The 27,089-nt window shown below is 46.7% G+C and overlaps 1 protein-coding gene across 5 annotated transcripts in view; it reads right to left on the bottom strand.

Annotated features, from left to right (window-relative positions):
* Window positions 1-27,089, bottom strand: part of vdrb (vitamin D receptor b) — a 319,754-nt gene that overhangs the window by 138,237 nt on the left and 154,428 nt on the right. For all 5 annotated transcript variants that reach the window (XM_072567382.1, XM_072567385.1, XM_072567383.1 and 2 more), the window contains one exon: window positions 2,007-2,172. In XM_072567382.1, coding sequence (XP_072423483.1) covers window positions 2,007-2,158 — 152 coding nt within the window. In that variant the 5' untranslated portion in view covers window positions 2,159-2,172. The remainder of the gene's footprint in view (window positions 1-2,006; window positions 2,173-27,089) is intronic.

Raw genomic sequence — 27,089 nt, 5'->3', positions numbered from 1 at the left:
TGAATACCTCCGCCAGCTGGTGTGCACAGGATCTAAGTGCATGGCCAGAAACACTATTTGGGCCCGTCGCTTTCCTTGGGTTTCCTCTCAGGAAGACTGAGCTGATGTCTGCAGCAGTGACGGAGGGAACAGGTATGTCTGGGGCTGTTAGGGCAGGTGACAGCACGCCACTGGCATTCTGCTTTGACCTAGCATAGAAAGTATTGAGTGCATCAGTGTCTTTGTCCACTATGTTGCTTCATTTTGTATCCCACAGGCGGCAGAGGTCTATATGGTTGGTTTGGACCTCTAACTTGATCCGGTACTGCCTCTTGGCATCTCTAACGGCTTTACAAAAGTAATAAATGGATATTCTGTATAGGTCTGGGTCGTCCACGCTGCATGCCTCATCTTCAGTAGGCAGTGGATTTCCCAGTTCATCCAAGGTTTACAGCTGAAGAACAACGGATTGACTTCTTTGGCCCTCTACACATTTGCTAATGAAGTTTGTGACAGTGGTGGCGTACTTGTCTAGGTTTTCCGCTGCGTACTTGAATATGGTCCGGTCCACCAATTCCAAGCAGTCCCGGAGCCACTCTTCTGCTGGCCCAGATCAGCACTGCATTACTTTCTGCGAAGGATCCTCCCATTTCAGCTTCTGCTTGGAAGGTGGAAGGAGGAACACAGCATTGTGATCTGATTTTCCAAAGTGTGGATGATTTATGGAGCACTGGAAATTATAAACCAGCGAGTCTTATGTCAGAAGTAGAGAAATTATTGGAGAAAATCCTTCAGGATAGTGTTTGCTCGCATTTAGAGAAGAATGGACTTAGTAAGGATGGTCCGCATGGCTTTATGTGGGAGAGGTCCTAGCTCACAAATTTGGTTGAGTTTTTTGAGGAAGTGACAAAGGTGATTGACAAGGGTAGGGCAGTGGATGTAGTCGCCATGGAATTCACTAAAGCATTTGACAGAGTCCCTCAATGTAGGTTGGCCCAGAAGATTAAGTCACACAGGATCCATGAAGGGTTGGTAAGTTGGATAAAATTGCTTGGTCATAGAAGACACAGTAGTTGTGGAGGGGATGTGACTAATGGCATTTGTAATACATATAAATGATTTGGATGAAAATTCTAGGTGGTCTGATTAGTAAGTTTGCAGACAATGTAAAAATTGGTGGAGTTGTCGACAATGAGGAAGGTTGTTAAAGGATACAACAGGATATAGATCAGTTGGAAAATTGGGCAGAGGATGGCAGATGGAGTTTAATCTGGACAAATGTGTTTTGGAAGGTCAAATACAAGAAGAAAGTATACAGGAAATGGCAGGACCCTTAGGAGCATTGATATACAGAGGGATCTTGGGGTGCAAGTCCATAGCTCCCTGAAAGTGTCAGCACAAGTGGATGAGGTGGTAAAGAAGGCGTACGGCCTGCTTGCCCTCGTTGGTTGGAGCACTGAGTATAAAAGTTGACAAGTCATGCTGCAGCTGTATACAACTTTAGTTCAGCCACATTTGGAGGACTGTACACAGTTCTGGTCACCACACTATACGTGGAGGCTTTGGAGAAGGTGCAAACAAGGTTTACCAGGATGTTGCCTGGATTGGTGTGTATTAGCTAGAAGGAGAAGTTGGACGGACTTGGATTGTTTTCACCAGAGGCTATGGGGCGACTTGATAGAAGTATATAAAATTATTGGGGGCATGAATAGGGTGGAAATTTAGAGTCTTTTCCCAGGATGGAAATGTCAAATACTAGGGGGTATAGGTTTAAGATGGGAAGGGGACAGTTAAGGAGATGTGTGAGGCAAGATCTTTTACACAGAGTGCAGTAGGTACTTGGAATGCACTGCCAGTGGAAATGGTAGAAGCAGATACAAGTGCAATGTTTAAGAGGCATTCGGACAGACACAAGAGCAGGCAGGGAATAGAGGGATGCAGACCATGTGGAGGCAGATGGGATTAGTTTAGACTGGCCATGTTTCTGTGCTATACTAGACTATGTTTTAAGTTCTAAAGTATCTTACCTGAAGAAGCCTTTACAGCCTTCACAGGTCATGGCATTGAAATGGAAACCAGTCGCTTTGTCCCCACAAACGCCACAGATCCGTGGGCAATTTCTATCAAATTCATCATCTTCAGGCTGATACGCGGACGAGCTCACTGCCATCTGATCCATTTCTGCACTTGATACTGCAAAAAAGAAGATACAAGAATTTGATGTATTTTAATGTTTTACACTAAAATTATGAATTATCAATAAAATGTAGTTCTAAGTCAGAGTATCTTTAATAATAAAGTGCAGTGCACTTGGGGCACTGTCCTGTGTCTTGCTGGTAGCTGCTAAAATACCAGCAGCTGGTAGCTGCTAAAATACCTTTATAGGAATAATCCAGAGATGATTTAGGAAAGATCTTCACTACACTTAGCATGACCATTCTGATGGCTGGAAAATTCTGAGGCTTCTTTGCAGGGCCAATTTGAGTTGGAAGCCATACTGTCCCAAATAGAATAAGGATTCAGTTACAGATATTCTGATTAGCCTGTCAGAGATATTCCAACATCCCTCTGGAGCAGGTGGAATTTGAATCTATGCGTTCGAATTCAGAGGGGATTACTGTATCAGAACATTCTCAGAATCACTGAATTATTGCAATTGACTGAATGAGCATCACAGTGCCATTCTGCTGCCTTCTTCTATAGACTTGTACCTTTTTTGTTCAATTGTCTAATGCCCTTTGAATACGTAGATGTACCCTCCACACTCTCAAGAAGTGCATTCCAGAACTTAACCTCTTGATGTGTGATACATTTTTTTTTCATATCATTGTTGTTTCTTTTATGAACTACTTTAAATCTATGCTCTCTAGTTCTTGACCCTATTTACTTTGCCCAAACGTCTCATGCTTTTGAACACTTCAATCAGATCTCCACAGCCTTCTCTTCAAGGAGCATAATCCCAACTTCATTTTTTATTCATTTGCAGAATATGGGTTTCGTCGGACCAGCATTCATTTACCAGCTCTGGTTGCCTGCTGAGGGAGGGAATTCCAGGATTTTGACTCAGCGTCACTGAGGAAATGGAAATATATTTGCAAGGCACAATCATGACTGGCTTGGAGGGGAAAGTGCAGGTGGTGGTGTTTCCACGATTCTGCTTCCCTTGTCCTTCAGATGGTAGTGGTAATGCATTTGAAAGGTGCTGTCTTTGGAAATTTCTGTAATTCTTCATCATGAAATTCCGTATTAGAACATAGAACATAGAACATAGAAGAATACAGCGCAGTACAGGCCCTTCAGCCCTCGATGTTGCACCGATCAAAGCCCACCTAACCTACACTAACCCACTATCCTCCATATACCTATCCAATGCCCGCTTAAATACCCATAAAGAGGGAGAGTCCACTACTGCTACTGGCAGGGCATTCCATGAACTTACGACTCGCTGAGTGAAGAACCTACCCCTAACATCAGTCCTATATCTACCCCCCCTTAATTTAAAGCTATGCCCCCTTGTAATAGCTGACTCCATACGTGGAAAAAGGTTCTCACTGCCAACCCGATCTAACCCCCTAATCATCTTGTACACCTCTATCAAATCACCCCTAAACCTTCTTTTCTCCAATGAAAACAACCCCAAGTGCCTCAGCCTTTCCTCATAGGATTTTCCTACCATACCAGGCAACATCCTGGTAAACTTCCTCTGCACCCGTTCCAGTGCCTCCACATCCTTCCTATAGTATGGCGACCAAAACTGCACACAATATTCCAGATGCGGCCGCACCAGAGTCTTATACAACTGCAGCATAACCTCAGGACTCCGGAACTCAATTCCTCTACCAATAAAAGCCAGTACGCCATATGCCTTCTTCACTGCACTATTTACCTGGGTGGCAACTTTCAGAGATCTGTGTACATGGACACCAAGATCCCTCTGCTCTTCCACACTACCAAGTAGTCTACCATTAGCCCAGTAATCCATCTTTTTATTACTCTTACCAAAGTGAATCACTTCACACTTAGCTACATTGAACTCCATTTGCCACCTTTCTGCCCAGCTCTGCAGCTTCTCTATATCCCGCTGTAACCTGCCATATCCTTCCTCACTGTCTACAACTCCTCCGACTTTCGTATCATCCGCAAACTTGCTCACCCAACCTTCTAACCCTTCCTCCAGGTCATTTATAAAAATGACAAACAGCAATGGTCCCAAAACAGATCCTTGCGGAACACCGCTAGTGACGGCACTCCAAGATGAACCTTTGCCATCAACTACTACCCTCTGTCTTCTTCCAGAGAGCCAATTCCTAATCCAAACCTCCAACTCACCCTCAATGCCATATCTCTGTATTTTTTGCAGTAGCCTACCATGGGGGACCTTATCAAACACCTTACTAAAATCCATATATACCACATCTACCGCTTTACCCTCGTCCACCTCCTTAGTCACCTTCTCAAAGAATTCAATAAGGTTTGTGAGGCACGACCTGCCCTTCACAAAACCATGCTGACTATCCTTGATCACATCATTCTTATCCAGATGTGCATAAATCCTATCCCTTACAATTCTCTCTAAGACTTTGCCCACAACAGAAGTGAGACTCACTGGCCTATAGTTACTAGGATTATCCCTACTCCCCTTCTTGAACAAGGGAACCACGTTTGCTAGCCTCCAGTCCTCTGGCACTACTCCTGTCGACAAAGAGGACACAAAAATCAAGGCCAATGGCTCTGCAATCTCCTCCCTTGCTTCCCAGAGAATCCTAGGATAAATGCCATCAGGCCCAGGGGACTTATCTATTTTCACCCTTGCCAGAATTTCCAACACCTCTTCTCTACATATCTCAAAGCCATCCATTCTACTTATTCGTGCCTCAGTATTTATATCGACAACAATGTCCTGTTCCTGAGTGAATACTGACGAAAAGTATTCATTCAGCGCCTCCCCAATCTCTTCAGCCTCCACACGCAACTTCCCATTACTATCCTTGATTGGACCTATTCCTTCCCTAGTCATTCTTTTATTCCTAACATACCTATAGAAAGCCTTAGGGTTTTCCCTAATCCTACCAACTAAGGACCTTTCATGTCCCCTCCTTGCTGCTCTTAGCTCTCTCTTCAGGTCCTTCCGGGCTACCTTATAACTCTCAATTGCCCCTATTGAACCTTCACGCCTCATCTTTACAAAGGCCGCCCTCTTCCATTTAACCAGGGATTCCAACTCCTTATTAAACCACGGCTCCCTCACACGACCCTTTCCTCCCTGCCTGATAGGTACGTACTTATCAAGGACACTCAATTGAACAAGTTCCACATATCAATTACGCTCTTGCCTTGGAATCTACTTTTCCAATCCACACATCCTAAGTCATGCCTCAACGCATCATAATTTCCCTGCCCCCAGCTATAACTCTTGCCCTGTAGTACACACTTATCCCTCTCCATCACTAGAGTAAAAATCACCGAATTGTGGTCACTGTCCCCAAAGTGCTCACCTACCTCTAGTTCTAATACCTGGCCTGGTTCGTTACCCAGAACCAAATCCAGTATGGCCTCACCTCTTGTTGGCTTATCTACATATTGTGTCAGGAAACTCTCCTGCACACATTGCACAAACACTGACCCATCTAACGAACTTGAGCTATAGCTTTCCCAATCAATATCAGGAAAGTTAAAGTCTCCCATAACAATCACCCTATTACTGTCACTCTTCTCCTGAATCATCTTCGCAATCCTTTCTTCAACGATTCTAGGACTATTAGGAGGCCTGTAAAAGACTCCTAACAGGGTGACCTCACCTCTTCTATTCCTAACCTCAACCCAAACTACCTCAGATGGCAAATCTTCGTCCATCTTCCTTTCCACCGCTGTAATACTATCTTTGACAAGCAAAGCCACACCCCCCCCCCTCTTTTGCCCCCACCTCTGACCCTACTAAAACATTTAAACCCTGGAACCTGCAACAGCCAATCCTGTCCCTGATCTAGCCATGTCTCCGTAATAGCCACAACATCGAAGTCCCAGGTACCAACCCACGCTGCAAGTTCACCTACCTTATTTCGTATTCCTGGAACCATTCTCTTAAATCTCATTTGAACACTCTCTAATGCCCCACATCAATCCTAAAGTGTGGTGCTCAGAACTGGATGCAAATTGCCAGCCTTCCATAAGTTCAGTGTAATCTCTTTGTCTTGTAGTCAATGTATCTACCAATAAAGCCTCAGACACTGCATGGTTAATTAACTGCTCTCTCAACCTGTCTTGCCACTTCTAATGACTTTTGCATATATACACCCAGATCTCTGTGTTCTTGCACCTTTTTTTTACAGTAATACCTTTTATATTATATTGTCTCTCCTTGTACTCTCAACCAAAATGTGTCATCACCCTAAACCTCCCCCCAATCCCTCAATTATCTGGCAATACCTAATTTTGGAGGCTTGGCTGGAATATTCCCATAGGCAAGTAATAGAATTGGAGTTGGGAAAACACACTGTCAAAAGACAGCTTAAATAAAGAAGAGTAAAGTAACCCCACAGAGGCTGGTATCCCATCACCAAATCATCTTTTATTTACACATGGACAGTCCTTGACTTTCACACTGCCTCTTCAGAGTCAGATCTTACAGTATCAGTATCTCTAACACTCCTGTTAGAATTTGTCAGCCAGGGCTCCCTGATTGGATCAGATTAATAGAATATGAGTTCCCTGATTGGGGCTAAGAGATCCACCTGGCTGACCTCATTATAATCATTGCAAATGAGTTTTCTTGAGTCTCTCGCATTTTAGATTTCCAAGCGTGATGTTGATACTTTCATACAGCAGGACTGAGAAACATAAGAAATACATTCTTTCAAGTGAACTTAAAGTTCAGATACCTTTTCCTTAGTTACATGAGGGTTCATCCTCGTTTAAGGCAAGTGGGTTCTCTTTTGGTAGGCATGTGGATGCTCACAGTTTCATTGTGTGCCCATTACTGTTTCTTCATTTGCTTTGTCCATTTATTTTTCTCTTCCCTTCGGTCATTCTACAATATTCCTTACCACGCAGGTTTAGGGTGATGACACATTTTGGTTGAGAGTACAAGGAGAGACAATATAATATTCCACATTAATCCTTGGACAATTTCTATGCTTAGTGCTCAGTACCAAGGATGAAGGCTTGTTCAAATTCATAAATGTCTCTTTATAAGCAGTGGCTGGCCATGTTAAGTCACTGTTTACCACCTAATTTGTTCCTGCTTAACGTTGTTGCAATGTATAAACAGGTCCAAGCCTTTTAATTAACAGCACAGCACTCTACACAATCTGAGACACGTAGGATCTGTTTAATTCCATCTGTTGCAAACTGATCTTAGGAAGATTGAGGACATACACTGAAAACTAATATGGAAGGTACATCATATCGTGGAGTGCTAATGATCTAACTTGCATGACATGAATAACTCATGAGGGCAAAGTTTAAATGACTTATACAGATGCACAGGAGAAGCATGAAGAAATTGATCTCTAGCTCACATATTTATGACTTTCCCTATGTCAACAGCTGGTACTGAATATTTGCCCCACAGAGGCAGGAAAAAGTGGGAGGCTTTACCCAGACCAGCAGGAAGTATGTTTGCTGAAGCAGTGTGGAGGTTCATGGATTGAGAATGGAGAAGACTATCCAACTCTTGTGCATCCAGCAGGGCTCAGGCCTTTGAGCAAATGAACTCCTCAGTAGACAGTAGACAATTTCATGGAGAGCCATATGCAGCAGCCTGCAAAGTGCACGCAGGAACTACATATGATTCCCACAGGATGGGTGCTATGTTAACGTAGCCTTGAGTGGGCAGTGGCATGAGCAGAGATATCTTTGGAATCGATGCCAGTTGTACCTCACCTGCTCCACTCCTCCAGCCATCTGCAGGGTTAGGAAAGAGATAAGGATATTATGAAGGATGATGTGCCACCCCTCAAAGGGCACCATCATCATCCACTCACTGGAGCCAGGTGACAGAGTCTAGCCTTACATTGGCACCAGTGCAGCAGCTTCTGGACATGCCATCGGGAGCACCTTCATGGTGAGGATGGCTGCAATGTGAAGCTCAGCCACAGGCACCTTTTTTGAGTCTACAAAGAGGAAGCATCATGTAAAAATGGCCAAGAATGGAGGCCACTGATTCAGGCAGATTACTGGGTGGGTCACTGAGGTGTGTTCTTACAGTTTCTACCTACTGTTTTCCTCTGTTTGTACTAATTATAACGTGGAGGTAGTCTGAGACACCAATGCTAAAACACGTGGAATGCAAAACCTGGTTTGGAAGAGAGAACAAAAGAAATTTACTATCATGGAAGGAGCACCTCCTGACTCCTCAAAGCCTGTCCACTATCTATAAGGCACAAGTCAGGAGTCTGATAGAATGCTTCCCACTTGCCTGGATGGGGGCAGCTCCAACAACACTCAAAGAAATTGACTGGGAAACTGAAGATTCTGTTGGGCAGAATAAAGCAACCCACTTGATGGGTACTATATTCACTAGAATTTTCTGCCATCCTCTCTTTTGAGAGGACAAACCTTTGCTGCAATGTACTTCCACAGATATCAGTTTCATTCCAGCATCTTAAACATTCTTCACACCTGTCTTGAGGTGGATGGCGGCAGACTATGAAACTGAAGAAATATCACAGACATGTCTCATTGATAACTCCGGGGCTTTGAGTTGATTTTTCCTGTTCCTAACAGATAGGCAGTGTAGCATGCTCACAGTTGCTCCAGCAAAGATCAGGAGAGGAAGTGTCATGTACAAAGGTTTCCATAGGGAACATTTCAACTGCATCTGGAGAGGCATGAATGAATGATATGTAACAGAGCCAGCCGGCTGGTGAGGGGGGGGTGCAGTGTCTTTTCTACACCAGCAACTTGCAAGAACTAAACAAGATGGGGTTTTAATTTCTTCAACTCAGAAGCATGATTATTCAAACACCACAGAACTCATGTCAGTATATCACATGTAAAATGGTTTCCATTTCTCTCTATTCTCTCCTGAGGTGCAAGATCAAAATGGAACACATTAGAACAGCAACTCAGAGCTGAACCTTTAATTCCATGACAACTCCTCAAAGCAAGAGATTCTGTAAATGTATTGTTGAAAGCAATGTTACTATTTAGTGCCTTGTTGTTGCATGCTAAAATGTAAAGATTTTGTTTCACTAAATTATTTCACAAAACTTGGTTCTATGTATCCATGATACCAGCTCAATAATGTAATCCCTTGCTTCAGAAATTTCTAAAATTGGAGATATTGGTAAAGAGTGGGAGGGCAGAAATGCTGCAAATAACCAGATGGGACAAACTATATATAGCATCAAGTTTGCTTATAAAAGTGTGATGAAAGCCCATATTGTTCATTGATTACATAACTTTCTGGCCAATGTGTAAGTCAATGTATGCGCTGTGAATCCTGATTCAATACGGATAGGAAGGATTTAAGAGGAATATTGCCCAAATGCTGGCAAATGGTACTAGGTCAGATTGTGATGTCAGTCGGCGCAGATGAGTTGGACCAGAGAGTCTGCTTTTGTGCTGTATGACTTGATAGAAGCTATAGCAGAATCATGTTCTAGGTGCCTGATGTCTTGTGTGGGATGGATGAAAAATCGTTACACTGGTATACTTTACTGCTGCAATAAATGTCACAATTTTTTTTTTAAATGGCTCTTTACCGTTCAGTCATAAAATCCCTACAGTCCAGAAGAGGTCATTTGGCCCATCAAGTCTGCACCTACCCTCTGAAGAGATTCCCACCCAGATTCATCTCCCCCTGTTTCCCTGCATTAACCATGGCTAATCCACCTAGCCTACACATCTTTGGACACCACAGAGCAATTTAGCATGACCAATCCACATAACCCACACATGTTTGGACTGTTGAAGGAAACCGGAGCACCCAGAGGAAACCTACACAGACACAGGGAGAACTTGCAAACTCCACACAGCTAACCACTGAGCCACCATGCCAACCAATCGTGAGTGTGGTTGTATTTAGAAAGTGATGACTTCTACAGGATTATTTTTGAATACGACCCATTGTCTTCAGAACGTCTGTCAGTTAGCGAAATGGTCCATTTGTTTGGGATACCTTTTGTTTCTGGATAGTAATGCTCACCTGCAGCTCTTGCTATTACTGGATTGGGAAATCTGTTTGGGTGAGAGCTGAACACTATTTTTGGAAATTTGCCAGTGAACTTAAACATTTTGTGACTTTGGAGCTTTGGACAGTTGAAGTTTCATCACTTCGTCTGTTCTTTGAGCATATTGGATTTAGCATGTACATGTTGACATAATTGCAACTGAGCATTCAGCATAGATTACGAGCAGACTGACTTGGAATAAAGTACAATACACATTCAGCTGACTTGACTGTTAAAATAATAAAAATCAGGTGAAATTTTGTTTTGATTTTGTCGTTATTTGCACTGTTTTATTTACTGATCATAGCATGGATCATAACAAAGATAGATTACCTGAAATAAATGGTCTGTATTCTTCGGCTGATATGAACATTGCAGATAGGTTTGGGCACATGCCCTCACACTCCAATATCATATCAAAATTGGAATCAATTAAGGTAGTAACAGCAGAACACTTCGATCTGATCAAGCAGAGTTAGCAATGGCTTTACAATAGGGAAATTGTGTCTGACTAATCTATTAGAGTTTTTCAAGGAAGTCTCAACCAGATTTGATAGCGGGGAACCAGCAATGTGTTACAGTTGGACTTCCAGAACGCATTCGACAGGTACCTCACTAAACATCAAGTCATAAAAATAAAAGCCCATATTGTTGGAGGTAGTATATTGGCATGGAAAAAAGCACAGGCCAATGGGTAGGAAACAGTGAGTGGGGATAAGAAGTTCTTTTTCAGGCTGGCAACCCATGCCCACTGGAGTTCCACAGGGATTCAGTGCTGGGACCACAACTAATATTAATGACTTAGAGGAAAGAAGCAAACGTACTGCAGCCCAATTTGCAGATAGAGTCATAGAGATGTACAGCATGGAAACAGACCCTTCGGTCCAATCCCGTCCATGCAAGATGATTACAAGATGATTAGGGGTTTAGATAGGGTTGACCACGAGAACCTTTTTCCACGTATGGAGTCAGCTATTACGAGGGGGCATAGCTTTAAATTAAGGGGTGGTAGGATGTTAGGGGTAGATTCTTTACTCAGCGAGTCGTGAGTTCATGGAATGCCCTGCCAGTAGCAGTGGTGGACTCTCCCTCTTTATGGGCATTTAAATGGGCATTGGATAGGCATATGGAGGATAGTGGACTAGTGTAGATTAGGTGGGCTTGGATCGGTGCAACATCGAGGGCCAAAGGGCCTGTACTGTGCTGTATTTTTCTATGTTCTATGATCTATGCCGACCAGATAGCCCAACCCAATCTTGTCCCACCTGCCAGCACCCAGCCCATATCCCTCCAAACCCTTCCTATTCATATACCCATCCAAATGCCTCTTAAATGTTGCAATTGTACCAGCCTCCACCACTTCCTCTGGCAGCTCTGACACAAAAATAGGTGAAAAGGCAGGTTGTGAGAAAGATACAAATTGTTTACAGAGAGATATTGATATGTTAAGTAAGTGGACAAAAGGTTGGCCAATGGAGTGTCATGTGGGAAAATGTGAAGTTGTTTGGTTTGGAAGGGAGAACAAAAGAAATTTACAGGGCAGCACAGTGGTTAGCACAGCTGCCTCACAGCGCCTAGGACCCAGGTTCGATTTCTGCTTTGGGCCACTGACTGTGTGGAGTTTGCACATTCTCCCCGTGTCTGCATGAGTTTCTTCCGGGTTCTCCGGTTTCCTCCCACAATCCAAAGATTTGCAGGTTGGTTGGATTGCTCATGCTAAATTGCCCGGGGACTTGCATATTAGGTTGATTAGCTTTGGGAAATGCGGTATTACAGGAATAAGTTAATGGGGGGGGATGCTCTTGAAAGGGTTGGTGTGGACGCGATGGGCTAAATGGCTTCCTTCCACATTGTAAGGATTCTATTAATAATATTATTTAAATAGAGGAAAACAGCAACACAAAGAGACTTGGGGATATTTGAGCATGAAATACCAAAAACGTAAGTTCAGCAGGGAATCAGGAAGGCTTATGGAATGTTGGCCCTTATTCCAAGGGAGTTGGAGTATAAGAGTAGGGAAGTCTTACTGCAAGGTGCTGGTGAGACCACAGCTGTAACACTGTGAGCAGTTCTGGTCCCTTATTTAAAGAAAGATATCATTTCATTGGAGGCAGTTCAGAGGAGGTTCACTAAGGTGATCCCCAGTATGGAAGGATTGTCCTATGAGCAAAGGCTAACTGGATTGGGACTCTACTCACTGGAGTTTTGAAGAATGAGAGGTGACTTCATTGAAATATTTTGGATTTTTAAGGGGCTTTACACAGTAAATGCTGTGAAGATGATTCCCCTTATGGGAGAGTCTAAGACTAGAAGCCGTCGTCTCAGAATAAATGGGCATCAATTTAAGACTGAGATGAAGAGGAATTTCTTTGCTCAGAGGGGTGAGTGTCTTTGGAACTTCTTGCCACAGAGAGCTGTGGGGCCAGAGTACTGGTATATATTTAAGGCTCAAATAGATAGTTTCTTGATCAGTAGAAGAATCAACGGTTATGGGGAAAGAGCAGGAAATGGGACGTGAGGAATGTTGGATCTGCCATGATTCTGTTGAATGGGGGAGCAGGTGCCTGAGGGCCAAATAACCTACTCTGGTCCTATTTCTCATGGTCTTATAAAAAGTAGTTGGCCTGAACAATTCCAGTTATGAGCTTGAGTCATAGAGCTGTACAACATGGTCCAACTCGTCCACGCCGACCAGATAGCCTAAATTAATCTAGTCCCATTTGCCAGCACTTGGTCCATATGCCTCTAAACCCTTCATAATCATATACCCATCCAGATGCCGTTTATATGTTGTAATTGTACCAGCCTCCACCACTTCCTCTGGCAGCTCATTCCATACACGCACCACCCTCTGCATGAAAACGTTGCCCCTTAGATCCTTTTTTAATCTTTCCCCTCTCACCTTAAACCTACACCCTCTAGTTTTGGACTCTCCCACACCAGGGAAAAGACCCTGGCTATTTACCCTATCCAGGCCTATGATATTATAAACTGCTATAAAAGTCCTTTGAGTCTACTCATTTTGGCAAGGCAGTGGTTGTGCAGAATTAACAAAACAAGAGATTTTTGACTGTGTACAGCACAACCACACATGTAAAAGAAATATTTCCAGATGGGTTCATTCAACTCTGTAGCAGCTTCCTGGCTGCTAAAACACAGATAGATTGCTAACTTGGCCAAACAGCAAGGGATGCTGGGTACATTGGCCAAGTAAAACTCTGAAGTCACAAAAGCCACACAGCAGACACACTGTAAACACAGAAGCCAGTTGCTAATGATATTAGCATAATGTAAAAGGCAACAGTTATTCTGGTCAGACATACCCCCAACAACTTATCCAATAACCAAAGGATAGATCAGACAGAAAGGCACCAGGTCTTGCTACACAGAGAAGCTAACAGCGGCATGCCATTTAAACAATTGACTCTTGTTTTATACTATTAAGTATATCTCCCTGATTGGCCAGAACTATAGAAAGTTCCAGAAAACCATCCAAAAGATATAAAAGCAGGGTTCACCTGCAAACCTCTCTCGGAACCGCTCTTGAAATGGTCTGAGACCTTCTGAGGAGACTAGCTGATCATCCAGAGAAAGAGGAAGGAAGCAGCTTCGCAGACCCAGAGAGAGAGAGACTGCGCAAATCTATAAGAGACTTGGGAAGTATTGTAACCTTAAAGGGCCAAATAGTATTAAAGATTAGTTTAGTATTCAAGATTATTGTAATTTTGTTCCTAATAAAGTTTGGACTGTTTTATATTGGTATCAGCCTGTGGCCGCATTGATTTGACTGCTTCGGTATTGTAGGACACCTGGGCACATGCTTTCATAATATTCTGATCGGAGTTGTCTCAGACAGACAAGACAACAACTCAAAGTTACTGAGCTTGAGAACTGGCTGGAAGCACACTGCACCGTAATGGGAGTGTGGAGACAGGATACCTTCAATACAGACATTATAGGAGGTGGCCACTCACATGTGGATAGAGAGTAACAGAAAGGAGGCTGATGGGTGGTAATCTACCAGACCACAAACTCAGCAGGAGGAAATCATGAGCAGCAACACAAAGCAAGCAATTATTCTAAGATATAACGAACACAGAATAAATGTTTGTTGCAGATATATAATAATAGAGGTCAATTCAACTGTGAGAGAATCTCAGAAAGACAGCATTCTTACTATTTCACACTTTCCTAGTCAGCCTCCCATCATACAGCATCCATAGAGTTCAGCTGACCTGAAACCCTCCTCCCTGTATCCTTACTCAATGCCCACCCAACACTCTGTATTCACTGATCTATATTGGTAGCTGATCCAGCAAGGCAATGATTTCGAAATTTTCATCCTTTTATTCCAATCTCTCCACAGCCTTGCACTTAGATCTCTCGGTGGGAGAGCATTTCAGGGACAGTGACCACAACTGCCTTACCTTTAGCATAGCCGTGGAGAGGGATAGGGACAGACAGTACAGGAAGGTATTTAATTGGGGCAGGAAACATTATACTACTATTAGACAGGAGCTGTGGACTCTAAATTGGGAACAATTGCTCTGTAGGAAATGCACAACAGAAACGGGGAGGCTGTTTAAGGAGAACTTGTTGAGAGTGTTGGATAACTTTATCCCACAGAGACAGGCAAGGAATGGTAAGGTGGAGGAGCCTCGGATGACAAGAGCAGAAGAGCTTCTCGTCAAGAGGAAGAAGGAAGCTTACTTAAGGTTGAGGAAGCAAGGATCTAGTACAGCTTTAGAGGAATACAGAGTAGCAAGGAAAGAACTTAAAGATGGACTGAGAAGAGCTTGGGGTGAGACACGAAAAAACTTGCGGGGGTGGGGGGAAGGATTAGGGAAAACCCAAAGGCCGCATGTACATGAGGAATAAGAGAATGATCAGAGAGAGGGCAGGGCCAATCAGGGACAGAGGAGGGAACTTGTGCCTGGAGTCTGAAGAGATAGGGGAGGCCCTAAATGTGTTTTTTTGCCTCAGTTTTCACGAGAGAGAGGGACCTTGTTGACAGTGAGAACATCGTTGAGTAGGTTAATAGTCTTGAACAGACTGATATTAAAGAAGTGGATGTGCTGGGAATTCTGAGAAGCATCACAATAGATAAGTCCCCAGGGCCAGACCAGATATATCCAAGGTGACTACGGGAAGCGAGGGATGAGATTGCTGTGCCTCTGGCAATAATCTTTGCATCCTCACTCTCCACGGGAGTAGTATGGGATGATTGGAGAGAGGTGAATGTTGTTCCTCTGTTCAAAACAGGGCATAGGGAAATCCCTGGCAATCACAGACCAGTCAGTCTTATATCTATGGTAAGCAAGGTACTGGAAAGGATTCTGACAGAAAGGATTTATGACTATTTGGAAAAATATAGTTTGATTAAAGATAGTCAGCATGTCTTTGTGAGGGGCAGGTCATGCCTTACAAGCCTGAGTTCTTTGAGGATGTTACGAGACAAGGTTAGATTAGATTACTTACAGTGTGGAAGCAGACCCTTCGGCCCAACAAGTCCATACCAACCCACCGAAGCGCAACCCACCCATTCCCCTACATTTACCCAATACTACGGGCAATTTAGCATGGCCAATTCACCTGACCTGCACATCTTTGGACTGTGGGAGGAAACCGGAGCACCCGGAGGAAACCCACGCAGACACGGGGAGAATGTGCAAACTCCACACAGTCAGTCGCCTGAGGTGGAAATTGAACCCGGGTCTCTGGCGCTGTGAGGCAGCAGTGCTAACCACTGTACCACCGTGCTGCCCACAAGGTGATGAAGGTTAAGCAGTGGATGTGGTGTAAATGGGCTTCAGTAAGGTATTTGATAATGCTCCCCACAGTAGGTTCATCCAGAAAGTTAGGAGGTATGGGATACAGGGAAATTTGGCTTTCTGGATACAGAATTGGCTGGCCAAAAGAAGACAGTGAGTGGTAGTGGATGGAAAGTATTCCGCCTGGAGGTCGGTGTCCAGCTGTGTCCCGCATATCCCAAATTTAATCACCCCACCATTGAAGACTGTATCTTCATTGGCATGGGCCCTCAGGTCTGGAATTCCCTAAACCTCTTCACCTCTCACTTTCTTTAAGAAGCTCCTTAAAAGATACCCATGACCAGCTTTTTGTCATCTGCCCTGATATCTCTTTTGGTGGCTTGATATTTCAATTCTGTTTGAGAACGCTTCTGTGAAGTGCCTTCAAACACCTTTTTGTGAATGCATGATATAAACACAATTTGTTCTTAATATTGCCTGTCAAATCAGATCCAAATCAGGCAGTGAGACAGAAACAGAAACATTTTTTATAAAGAAACGCCAGCCTGTTTAGACAAGTTACAATACATCTCTGAGGCCATGGCATCCTCAGGGATGCTACCATCGCGCCACCAGACCCACAAGAGACCCTTTTTTTAAATTTGAAAGCAAGCTGCTTGGATACTTTATGATGCATCTCTGCAGCAGGTGGGACTTCAACCTGGAGCTTCTGGTCCAGATGTAGGGACAGTTCAACCCTCAGGGCTGGGTGATGAGCTCCCTCAGATCCACTTCAATATGAGAGGGTAAACAGTTCAAGATCCAACCTTCAGGTATCTCTGAAAATGAAACTAAAACCGGATTAAACTACTAAAGTGAAGAAAAAAACTGAGGTAAAAGGCCATGAATCCCCAACATATAGATACCCATTCCCTAGTGGAAAATGAAGGATTTTGTGCAGAAAGTACACTCCCAGATTTTTATTCTTAAGTGAATGAGTACACGTGGAAAAGGAAGAATAAATGCAATGAAATCCATATGAATTAATTCATATTAGTTTACAAAATCATTACTCATAGCATGGTCAAACAAAACTTGAGTGTTGCTGGAAAAAGACACATCTTATCCAAGCTTTCTGTCTTAAATTCATTTCGCAAGAATATAGATTCAAGGGGAAACCAAATATTTATACAGCCTGAGTGTGTTGATTGGTTGGTAGGTGGACTCTGATTGGTAAAAAGATTTGCCATAGGGAATGCACCCACTAATGCTGACTAACATTTAACAGCCAGGTTTTGTGAATATTACAAATAAAAGGCATGTGGCCTCTGGTTGGTCAGGACATTACCCTGAGAAATGAACCAGTGAAAGGCTGTTGTGATTGTAACGAGGCCAGCCAAGTGGAACTCACAAAATATGAGTTATCTGATTGCAGCTATTCACCTGATCCAATCAAGGAGCCCTGGCTGACAGATATAAACTGAAATGTCAGAGGGCCTGTTCATTCTGAGAGCTGGAGCAGTATCCAGGACTCTCAAATTTGTGTTAGAGAGGGGGACCAACTGCAAGCTGACTGCCCACATCCAATTTTTGGATTAGTGGTGCTGGAAGAGCACAGTAGTTCAGGCAGCATCCGAAGAGCAGCAAAATCGATGTTTTGGGCAAAAGCCATTCATCAGGAATAAAGGCAGAGAGCCTGAAGCGTGGAGAGATAAGCTAGAGGAGGGTGGGGGTGGGGAGAAAGTAGCATGGAGTACAATGGGTGAGTGGGGGAGCGGGGGGGGGGGGAGCGGGGAATGAAGGCGAGTACGCTCCTGTTGGTTTCTGGAGGAAACCGGATTCCTGAACTGGCTAAACCATATAGCCAGTTTATTGACTGGCATTCCTTTTTATTGAGGACTGACTTCTAAACGGATTGAAACAGTCAGTGTTACAGGTGTAACTCCGTTCTCATTAGGGGATTGTTGTTTCACTGGCTGGTTACAGCCTGTGTGTTACTCCTTTCTCTCCTGTTTACTTTTGAGAAAAGGACAATGTGGGTTTTATGGTAGGACTTAGCCCTTGGACTCTAGTTTCCTTTGTTTTTTTTGTATGTGTCTTCACTTTTTATTGGTGTTTGGACTGAGTCCTGTGGAAGACATACATTTTACCAGCGAAGCTGTTCCTGTGGGGAGGCCTAGCCCTGGGACTTGGCCTCTGAAGATTGAACACCTGTCTGTGTGCTGGGAGATGAGCACTTGGTGTATCCTGGTGTTTTGGGGAAGATCTTGCCTTCAGGAGTGGACCAAAAACCCCTGTGTTAACTGCACCTTTAAAATGTACTGTTCCTGTGAGTGGCCCTGGCTCTCCAAAGATGTGCCAGGACTCCATGGAGACTGAACACCTGTGTGCTGCGGGGTGTGCATTTGCTGCCTTTGGGAGCGGACTCTGCAATTTGGAGTGGAGTCCATTTTGGACAATGCATGCTGTAAACTGGAGTGGACTCTGTTCCTGAGAATGGACTCTGTATTCTAAAGACTCTATATCTGGACTCTGTGAGTACCAGAAAGGACTCTGTGTTTTTTGATAATTAACTGTATCGCGTTGTTTGTTGCACTGTCTCGCATGTCCCTGGGTCTGGCAGATCTTACTGTGAGCTGGGGAGCTCATGGGTCCTCCTGAAAGCTGTCACCCCAAGAGCCAGAGGGTGGGTAGGCCATCCTATGAACCTGAAGGTTGGTAGGCTGTCCCGAGAGCCAGAAGGTGGGTAGGCCGTTCTGAGCGCTGTTGTCCCAAGAAGGGGTGATCAGGACGGGCTGTCCTAGAGGTGGTTCGGAAGGTGTGTCAGGGTGGTCCACTGGCCAGACGGTGCATCGGGGTGGGTGAGAGCCCGATGGTACGTAGGGGCAGACCGAGAGCCAGAAGGAGGGTAGCTGTCCTCAGTGCTGTCACCCCGGGCAGGTACCGGGGCGGGTTGTCCTAGAGGTGGTCGAAAGGTGCTGAGGGTGGTTAGTGAAGCCGGAAGGTGGGTAGGCTGTCCTGACCGCTGTCACCCCAGGTGCGTACTGTGGCGGGCTGTCCTAGAGGCAGTCGGAAGGTGTGTCAGGGTGGACTGAGAACTGGAAGGGGCATGGGGTGGACCGAGAGCTGGAAGGTGTGTAGGAGCGGGCTGCCATAGAGTGGTCGGAAGGTGGGAGGAACGGGGGCTTGCAGGGTCTGTATTGTATGCACTGTTTTTTTTTTGTGACTGGATTATCTTTTTATGTACAAATGTCATTGTTGCTGTCTTGTCATGCTTGAAACTGGGATTTGGGGTTTGTCCCCATTTCCCTGTAAACTGATTGAACGGTACACAGTTTGGGGCATGGTTTTGCTGCTCCTCTCCCTTGTAAAATTGCTGTCTCTTGTATACAGCTGTAAATGTTGACTGTTTATGTAAACTGTTTTGTAATTGCTTAATAAAATTAAAAAAACAAAATTAAACTGAAGTGTCAGAGGGTCTGTTCACTCTGAGAGCTGGAGCAGTGTCCAGGACTCTCCAATCTGTGTTAGAGAGGGGGGACTGACTCCAAGCTGACTGCCCACATCCAGTGTGTACCACTCCTGTTGGTTTCTGGAGGAAACCTGATTCCTGAACTGGCTGAACCATATAGCCAGTTTATTGACTGGCATTCCTTTTTATTGAGGACTGACTTCTAAACGGATTGAAACAGTGTTACAGGTGTAACTCCGTTCTCATTAGGGGATTGTTGTTTCACTGGCTGGTTACAGCCTGTGTGTTACTCCTTTCTCTTTCACTTTGCGAAAAGGATAATGTTGACTTTGTGGCAGGGCTAAGCCCTTGCATTTTGGATTTCTTTGGTTTTTGAATGTGTTTTCACTTTTTTTGGTGTTTGGACTGAGCTCTTGTGAGAAAATACACCTTTCCAGAGGAGCTGTTCCTGTGGGTAGGCCTGGCCCATTGTTGGTAGAGTAGGCCTCTGTAAAGACTGAACACCCGTGTGTGTGCTAGGAGGTGAGCATTTGCTGTGTCCTAGAGTTCGTGAGTGGACTCTGCCTTCGGGAGAGGACCAAAGCAATGTGAATTAACTGCAGCTTTACAATGTACTATGTTCCTCTGAGTGGGCCTAGCTCTCTATGGATAGTAAAAACAATGACTGCAGATGCTGAAAACCAAATACTGGATTAGTGGTGCTGGAAGAGCACAGCAGTTAAGGCAGCATCCAACGAGCAGCAAAATCGACGTTTTGGACAAAAGCCCTTCATCAGGAATAAAGGCAGTGAGCCTGAAGCGTGGAGAGATAAGCTAGAGGAGGGTGGGGGTGGGGAGAAAGTAGCATAGAGTACAATGGGTGAGTGGGGGAGGAGATGAAGGTGATAGGTCAAGGAGGAGAGGGTGGTGTGGATAGGTGGAAAAGAAGATAGGCAGGTCGGACAAGTCCGGACAAGTCAAGGAGACAGTGCTGAGCAGGAAGTTTGAAAGTAGGATGAGGTGGGGGAAGGGGAAATGAGGAAACTGTTGAAGTCCACATTGATGCCCTGGGGTTGAAGTGTTCCGAGGCGGAAGATGAGGCGTTCTTCCTCCAGGCGTCTGGTGGTGAGGGAGCGGCGGTGAAGGAGGCCCAGGACCTCCATGTCCTCGGCAGAGTGGGAGGGGGAGTTGAAATGTTGGGCCACGGGGCGGTTTGGTTGATTGGTGCGGGTGTCCCGGAGATGTTCCCTAAAGCACTCTGCTAGGAGGCGCCCTGTCTCCCCAATGTAGAGGAGACCGCATCGGGAGCAACGGATACAATAAATGATATTAGTGGATGTGCAGGTAAAACTTTGATGGATGTGGAAGGCTCCTTTAGGGCCTTGGATAGAGGTGAGGGAGGAGGTGTTGGCACAGGTTTTACAGTTCCTGCCAGGACTCTATGGAGACTGAACACCTGTGTGCTGTGGGGTGTGCATTGCTGCCTTCTGAGGTGGACTCTGTTTTTAGCAATGGACTCTGCAGTTTGGAGTGGACTCTTTTTTTTCTGACAATGCACTTTGTATACTGGAGTGGACTCTGTTCCTAGGAAATTGACTCTACAGTTTGAAGAGAACTGTTTATGTTAATGAACTCTGTACCGGAAGGGACTCTGTTTGTTGATAATTAACTCTGTCTTGTTGCTTGTTGGGTTTATCACTGCACTGTCTTGTGTGTCCCTGGGTCTGGCATGCCTTACTGTGAGCTGGGAGGCCCATAGGTCATCCTGAAAGCTGTCACCCCGAGAGCCGGAGGGTGAGTAGGCTGCTCTGAAAGCCAGAAGGTGGGGAGGCCACCGATGCCAGTCGCCAGGAGAGCCATAAGATGAGTAGGCTGTTCTGGGTGCTGTTAGATTAGATTACTTTACAGTGTGGAAACAGACCCTTCGGCTCAACAAGTCCACACCGATCCGCCGAAGCACAATCCACCCAGACCCATACATATACCCCTTACCTAACACTACGGGTAATTTAACATGGCCAATTCACCTGACCTGCACATCTTAGGACTGTGGGAGGAAACCGGAGCACCCGGAGGAAACCCACGCAGACACAGGGAGAACGTGCAAACTCCACACAGTCAGTCACCTCTAGGCAGGAGTTGAACCCGGGTCTCAGGCGCTGTGAGGCAGCAGTGCTAACCACTGTGCCACCATGCTGCCCGTGTTGTCCTGAGAAGGGTAACCGAGAAGGGCTGTCCTAGAGGTGGCTGGAAGGTGTCAGGCAGTCCACACGCCAGATGGCACATCACAGTGGGCAAGGGCCAGATGGGACATGGGGCAGACCGATAGCCGGAAGGCAGATAGGCTGTCCTCAGCGCCGTAACCCCGGGCAGGTATGGGGGCGGGCTGTCCTTGAGGTGGCCGGAAGCTGGCAAGTGGGTGGGCCGTCCTGGGGAGGGGGTTTGGAGAAACAGGGTGGGCTGTCCTCAATGGCCGGAAGGTGTGTCAGGGTGGACTGAGAGCCGGAAGGGGCATAGGGCAGGCTGCCTTAGAGTGGCCAGAAGGTGGGAGGAACGGATAGGTTGCTGGAGTGAGGGAGGTCTGTACTCTATGAACTGTTTCTTATCTAATTGGACTGCCTTGTATGTATTTATTACTGCTTCTTTTGTGAAAGTGGGATGTGAGGTTTGTCCTCATCTCCCTCAAAACTGGTTGAATGGTGGGGTTTGGAGTTTGGTTTTGCTGCCCTTTCCCCTTTATATAGTGGGATTTTGGTGAATTGCTGCTTTCTGTTTATTAACTGTATTTTGTATTGTCTAATAAAATAAATTAAACTGAAGTGTCAGAGGGTCTGTTCACTCTGAGAGCTGGAGCAGTGTCCAGGACTCTCCAATCTGTGTTAGAGAGGGGGGACTGACTCCAAGCTGACTGCCCACATCGAGTGTGTACCACTCCTGTTGGTTTCTGGAGGAAACCGGATTCCTGAACTGGCTGAACCATATAGCCAGTTTATTGATTGGCATTCCTTTTTATTGAGGACTGACTTCTAAACGGATTTAAACAGTCAGTGTTACAGGTGTAACTCCGTTCTCATTAATTACTCTTTTCCCTTCTCCTTTGAGAAAAGGATAATGTTGATTTTGTGGCAGGGCTTAGCCCACGCACTCTGGTTTTCTTTGTTTTGAAGGTGTTTTCCCTTTTTTGGCGTTTGGACTGGGCCTCTCTGAAAATACGTCTTTCCAGATGAGCTGTTCCTGTATGGTTAGGCCTCTGTAAAGACTGAATACCTGCATGTGCAGGGAGGCGAGCAATTGCTGCCTTTGCGAGTGGACCAAACCTTGTGAGTTAGCTACACTTTTACAGTGTACTGATTTCCTGTGAGTGGGCCTGGTTCACCAAGGATGGGCCAGGACTCTATGGAGACTGAACACCTGTGAGTGCATTCGCTGCCTTTGGATGTGGACTCTGTTTTGGTACTGGAAATTGTATTGTGAGGGCTTTGTGAATTAGATTAGATTAGATTACTTAACAGTGTGGAAACAGGCCCTTCGGCCCAACAAGTCCACACCGCCCCGCCGTAGCGCAACCCACCCATACCCCTACATAACACTACAGGCAATTTAGCATGGCCAATTCACCTAACCTGCACATCTTTGGACTGTGGGAGGAAACCGGAGCACCCGGAGGAAACCCACGCAGACACGGGGAGAATGTGCAAACTCCACACAGTCAGTCGCCTGAGACGGGAATTGAACCCGGGTCTCTGGCGCTGTGAGGCAGCAGTGCTAACCACTGTGCTGCCGTGCCACCCACTGTTAATCTATTTTGTTAATCTATGTGGATTTTGTAATTAATTGTGTTCAAGTGCAGGCCAGAGTGGGCTGGTCAGTACGTGGAGTGGCTGGGAGCTGGAGGGTTGATGACCAGCCTTGGGGAAAGCAGGCTGGGGTGGAGGTGTCTGTTAGTACGCAGGGTGGCTGGGGGCTAGGCAGCCAAAAGCGTGCCTGTAGGAAAGCTGGGCAGGGGTGTGGCAGCCAATACACAGGCTGGCTGGAGGCCAAAGGGTTGATGACCAGCCTGGAGGAAAGCAGGCCAGGAGGAGCCTGTCAGTATGTGGGGTGGGCAGGGCAAGGCAACTGATAGCGTCTTCTCAGGAAAGCTGGTATACAGCAGGCTGGTCAATATGTGGGGAGGCTGAGCCAAGCAGCAGACGGCAGCCCATAGGAAGGCCGACCGAGGGTGGACTGGTCAGTACACAAGGAGGCTGGGAGTTAGACAGCCAATAGCCGGTCTGTAGGAACACTGGCCCGGAGAAAGGGTCAGTCAGTACACAGGGAGGCTAGGTGTTGTAAGGCCAACAGGCCGACTGTACAAAAGCAAGTCGGGGTGTTTTGGTTAGTATGTGGGGTGACCAGGAGCCAGTGACTGATGACCATGCCGAAAGAAAGTTGGCTGAGGAGGGTCAGCAGTCTGTAAGCAGGGCGGCCAGAGACAGAGGCTGACAACCAGCTCGTAGGAAAGCGACCTGGGGTAGTCCGGTCAGCAGGCGAGATGACGGGGAGCTAGGTGGTTAATCGACCAGCCTGGAGAAAAGTGGGCCTGGGGAGGGTCAGTCAGTACGCAGGGCGGCCAGAGACCTGAAGGCTGACAACTGTCTTGCAGGAAGGCTAGCCAAGGATTGTCTGATCAGTATGTGGTGTGGACCAGTGTCCGGTATCTTTATTTTAGCTATATTGGGTCTGTGCTCTATGTACTGTTTGTCTTTTGATTGCACTGTCTTGTCTGTGTTTGTTACTGTTACCTTTGATTGCAAGTGGAACTTGAGGTTTGTCCTCATCTTCTTGAAAACTGGTTGAATGGTGGGGTTTGGCTTTGCTGCCCCTTCCCTGTATATAGTGGGATTTTTGTGAACTGCTGCTTTTGGTTTATTGTTAACTGTATTTTGTACTGTTTAATAAAATAAAAATAAACCGAAGTGTCAGAGGTTCTGCTCACTCAGTTGGCTCTGAATGAGCTGGTTCAGTGTCCAAGACACACCATTTTGTGTCAGGGAGGGGACTAACTGTGTGCTGGCTGCCCATGCACAGTCTGCACTGTGAAGAGGAGGAGAGTTTTTTTCTTTTCCCCTTGTCCAGGGAGGAATTTTACCTTCAGTTTTTCTTTCATTTTATTGTTTTGTGCTTTTTCATTTTATTTGAACTGGTTGGCTGCACACAACCCATTGTTGCTGCTGCCTGAGCCCCACAGACACCTGGGCCTGCCTCCCCTACTGCTGCCTGGGCCTCACCAACACCTGGGACTGCTGCTGTTACTACTACCCTAGCCTCCATGTCGTGACCGCCATCACCTGAGGCCCATGCAGAGGAAGAACACCTGGGGTTGCCCAGCAGCACACTATGGTGAGCCCAAGAGCACCAGGTCCTAGCCGCACCTCTACCAGGGTAGCCGCTACCTTCGGCTCGGCTGCACCAGCCGCAGCTGTGAATACTTCCCCCTTCAGGCACCTAACTAAACACCTGATGGTTAAGGCCTATCCTCACCTAAACATGACCATAGAGGCTTGCAGTAAGGCCATGGCTAGTGTGGTCGGCCTGCTAGCATAGTCTGGCCAGACACTCACCCTCCTCCCCGCTAGAGGAGGAGGCACAAGCAGCCCCTGGCATGGACCCGCTGTGGGGCTTTTGATGGCATATTGGGCTGAGTGGGGGGTGCGGAGTGGGTATTGTGGTGGCACCTGCGACTGCTGGTGTGGGCTGGGCACCCTTCTGGGCTGGGCAGTTTTTTTCTAATGTGCCCCACCTCATGACACAAGTGACACCGCACACTGTCCAGAAGATGCGGTAGGCCATGCCCTTGTGGAGGAGGGTAAAGGAGCCCTCAGTGACATCCTCCTGGGCCAGGCATATAAACACCTGGCACTGGAAGGAGTACACGTGCTTGAGGGTGGGATCCTTCAGACTGAACAGGAGCAGTTGCACACCTGACTGAACTTCCCCCAGTGCTTGAAGGTGGGGGGAGAAGGAACTCAGGGCGGGACATTAGAGATCATGATCCGCTGGGCCATGACCTCCAGTGGGTGGACAGAGAGGAATGTCCTGCCCACAGTGAGCTCCTTCTGCATGGCCACATGGACTGCCTGCTCGGTCTTCAGGAAAAATATGTCGCTGCAGCCATATGTACGGGAAAGCCAATGGCTAGCAGGCCGACCACACTAGCCATGGCCTTATGGCAAGCCTCCATGGTCATGTTTGGGTGAGGATACGCCTTAACCGCCGGGATTCATTTTTTAAGTTCTGGGCCAGCTGGAGAAGGAAGCAGGGAGGCTTCCCCTCCCTGAGGCTATGGTGGGACGTGTGCAAGGCTCACGTCCGCATTTTCTGTCAGGAGTGTGCGAGGGGTTCGACAAACAAGCGGAAATCCAGGATCAAGGAGTTGGAGAAGGAGGTGTTAACCTGGAGTCACGTCGCGGTGAGCATGATGTGGGTCTGGGCGGGGGGTGTGCTGCAGCTCAGCCCGGAGGATGCCGGAAGGCTCGACACTCCTGTCATTTTAGAGGAGCTGACCGGCACCCTCTACTGGCTCTCGAGGGGCAAGTCCCCGGTGCTGGATGGACTGACTGTGGAGTTCTTCAGACTGTTCTGGGACGTCCTGGAGAGCGACTACGCACAGGTCCTGGGGGAGTGTTTCACTGCTGGAGAGCTGCCCCTTTCTTGGTGCAGGGTGGTCATTGTCCTGCTACTGACGGGGAACCTTTGTTCTTTGAAGAACTGGTGTCTGGTCTTCCTCCTCTGCATGGACTACAAAATTTTCACCAGGGTGTTGTCCTCTTACCTGGCTTCTGTGCTGGCCCACATGATTCACCCGGACCAGTCCTACACGGTCCCAGGCCAGAGGATACACGACAACATCCACCTGGTCCGGGACCTGATCCATCTGTCGACGGGCTGGTCTGCCGAGTTCCTTCCCGTCTCTCGACCAGGAGAAGGCGTTCGACAGGGTCGATCACGAGTACCTCCTCGGGACTCTGTGGGCATTTGGGTTCGGGATGCAGTTCATCTCCTGGATACGACTTTTTGTACACTGCCACAGAGTGTCTAGTTAAAGTTAATGGGTCCCTGATGGCGCCCCTTCGCTTCGGGAGAGGAGTACATCAAGGCTGCCCCCTGTCCGGCCAGCTGTATTCCCTGTGTGTGGAGCCTTTCCTGCGCCTCTTGCGGAGGAAGTTGTCGAGGTTGGTTCTGCGCAGCGCAGGCACGGGGGTGGTCCTCTCGGCCTATGCCGACGACGTGCTCCTCACTTTCACTGACCCAGCTGACCTGGGGAGGATGCGCGAGTGCCAGGCCGTGTACGCGGCAGCGTCTTCTGCCAGGATCAACTGGGCTAGATGTTCCGGACTACTGGTTGGTCGGTCCGTGGCGGGTGGACTCTCTGCCGGAGGAGTTACGGGGGTTCAGCTGGAGTACCACCCATCTCCTCTACCTGGGGGTCTACCTCAGCCCGGCTGAGGAATCCTGGCTGGCCAACTGGCAGGAGCTGGAGGCCAAAGTCTCGGCTCGCCTAGGCCGCTGGACAGGACTGCTCTGAGTGTTATCTTAGAGGAGTCGAGTGCTGGTCATAAACCAGCTGGTGGCCGCCATGCTGTGGTACCGGCTGGTCACTTTGGTCCCTCCTCCTGGCTTTGTCGCTGACATCCAGAGAACGTTGGTTCACTTCTTCTGAGACTAAAAAAATGCATTGGGTCACTGCGCAGGTTCTGA

This window comes from Chiloscyllium punctatum, chromosome X (genome assembly GCF_047496795.1).
Source record: "Chiloscyllium punctatum isolate Juve2018m chromosome X, sChiPun1.3, whole genome shotgun sequence".
Lineage (NCBI taxonomy): Eukaryota > Metazoa > Chordata > Chondrichthyes > Orectolobiformes > Hemiscylliidae > Chiloscyllium > Chiloscyllium punctatum.
This window is presented reverse-complemented; position numbering and strand designations above follow the sequence as displayed.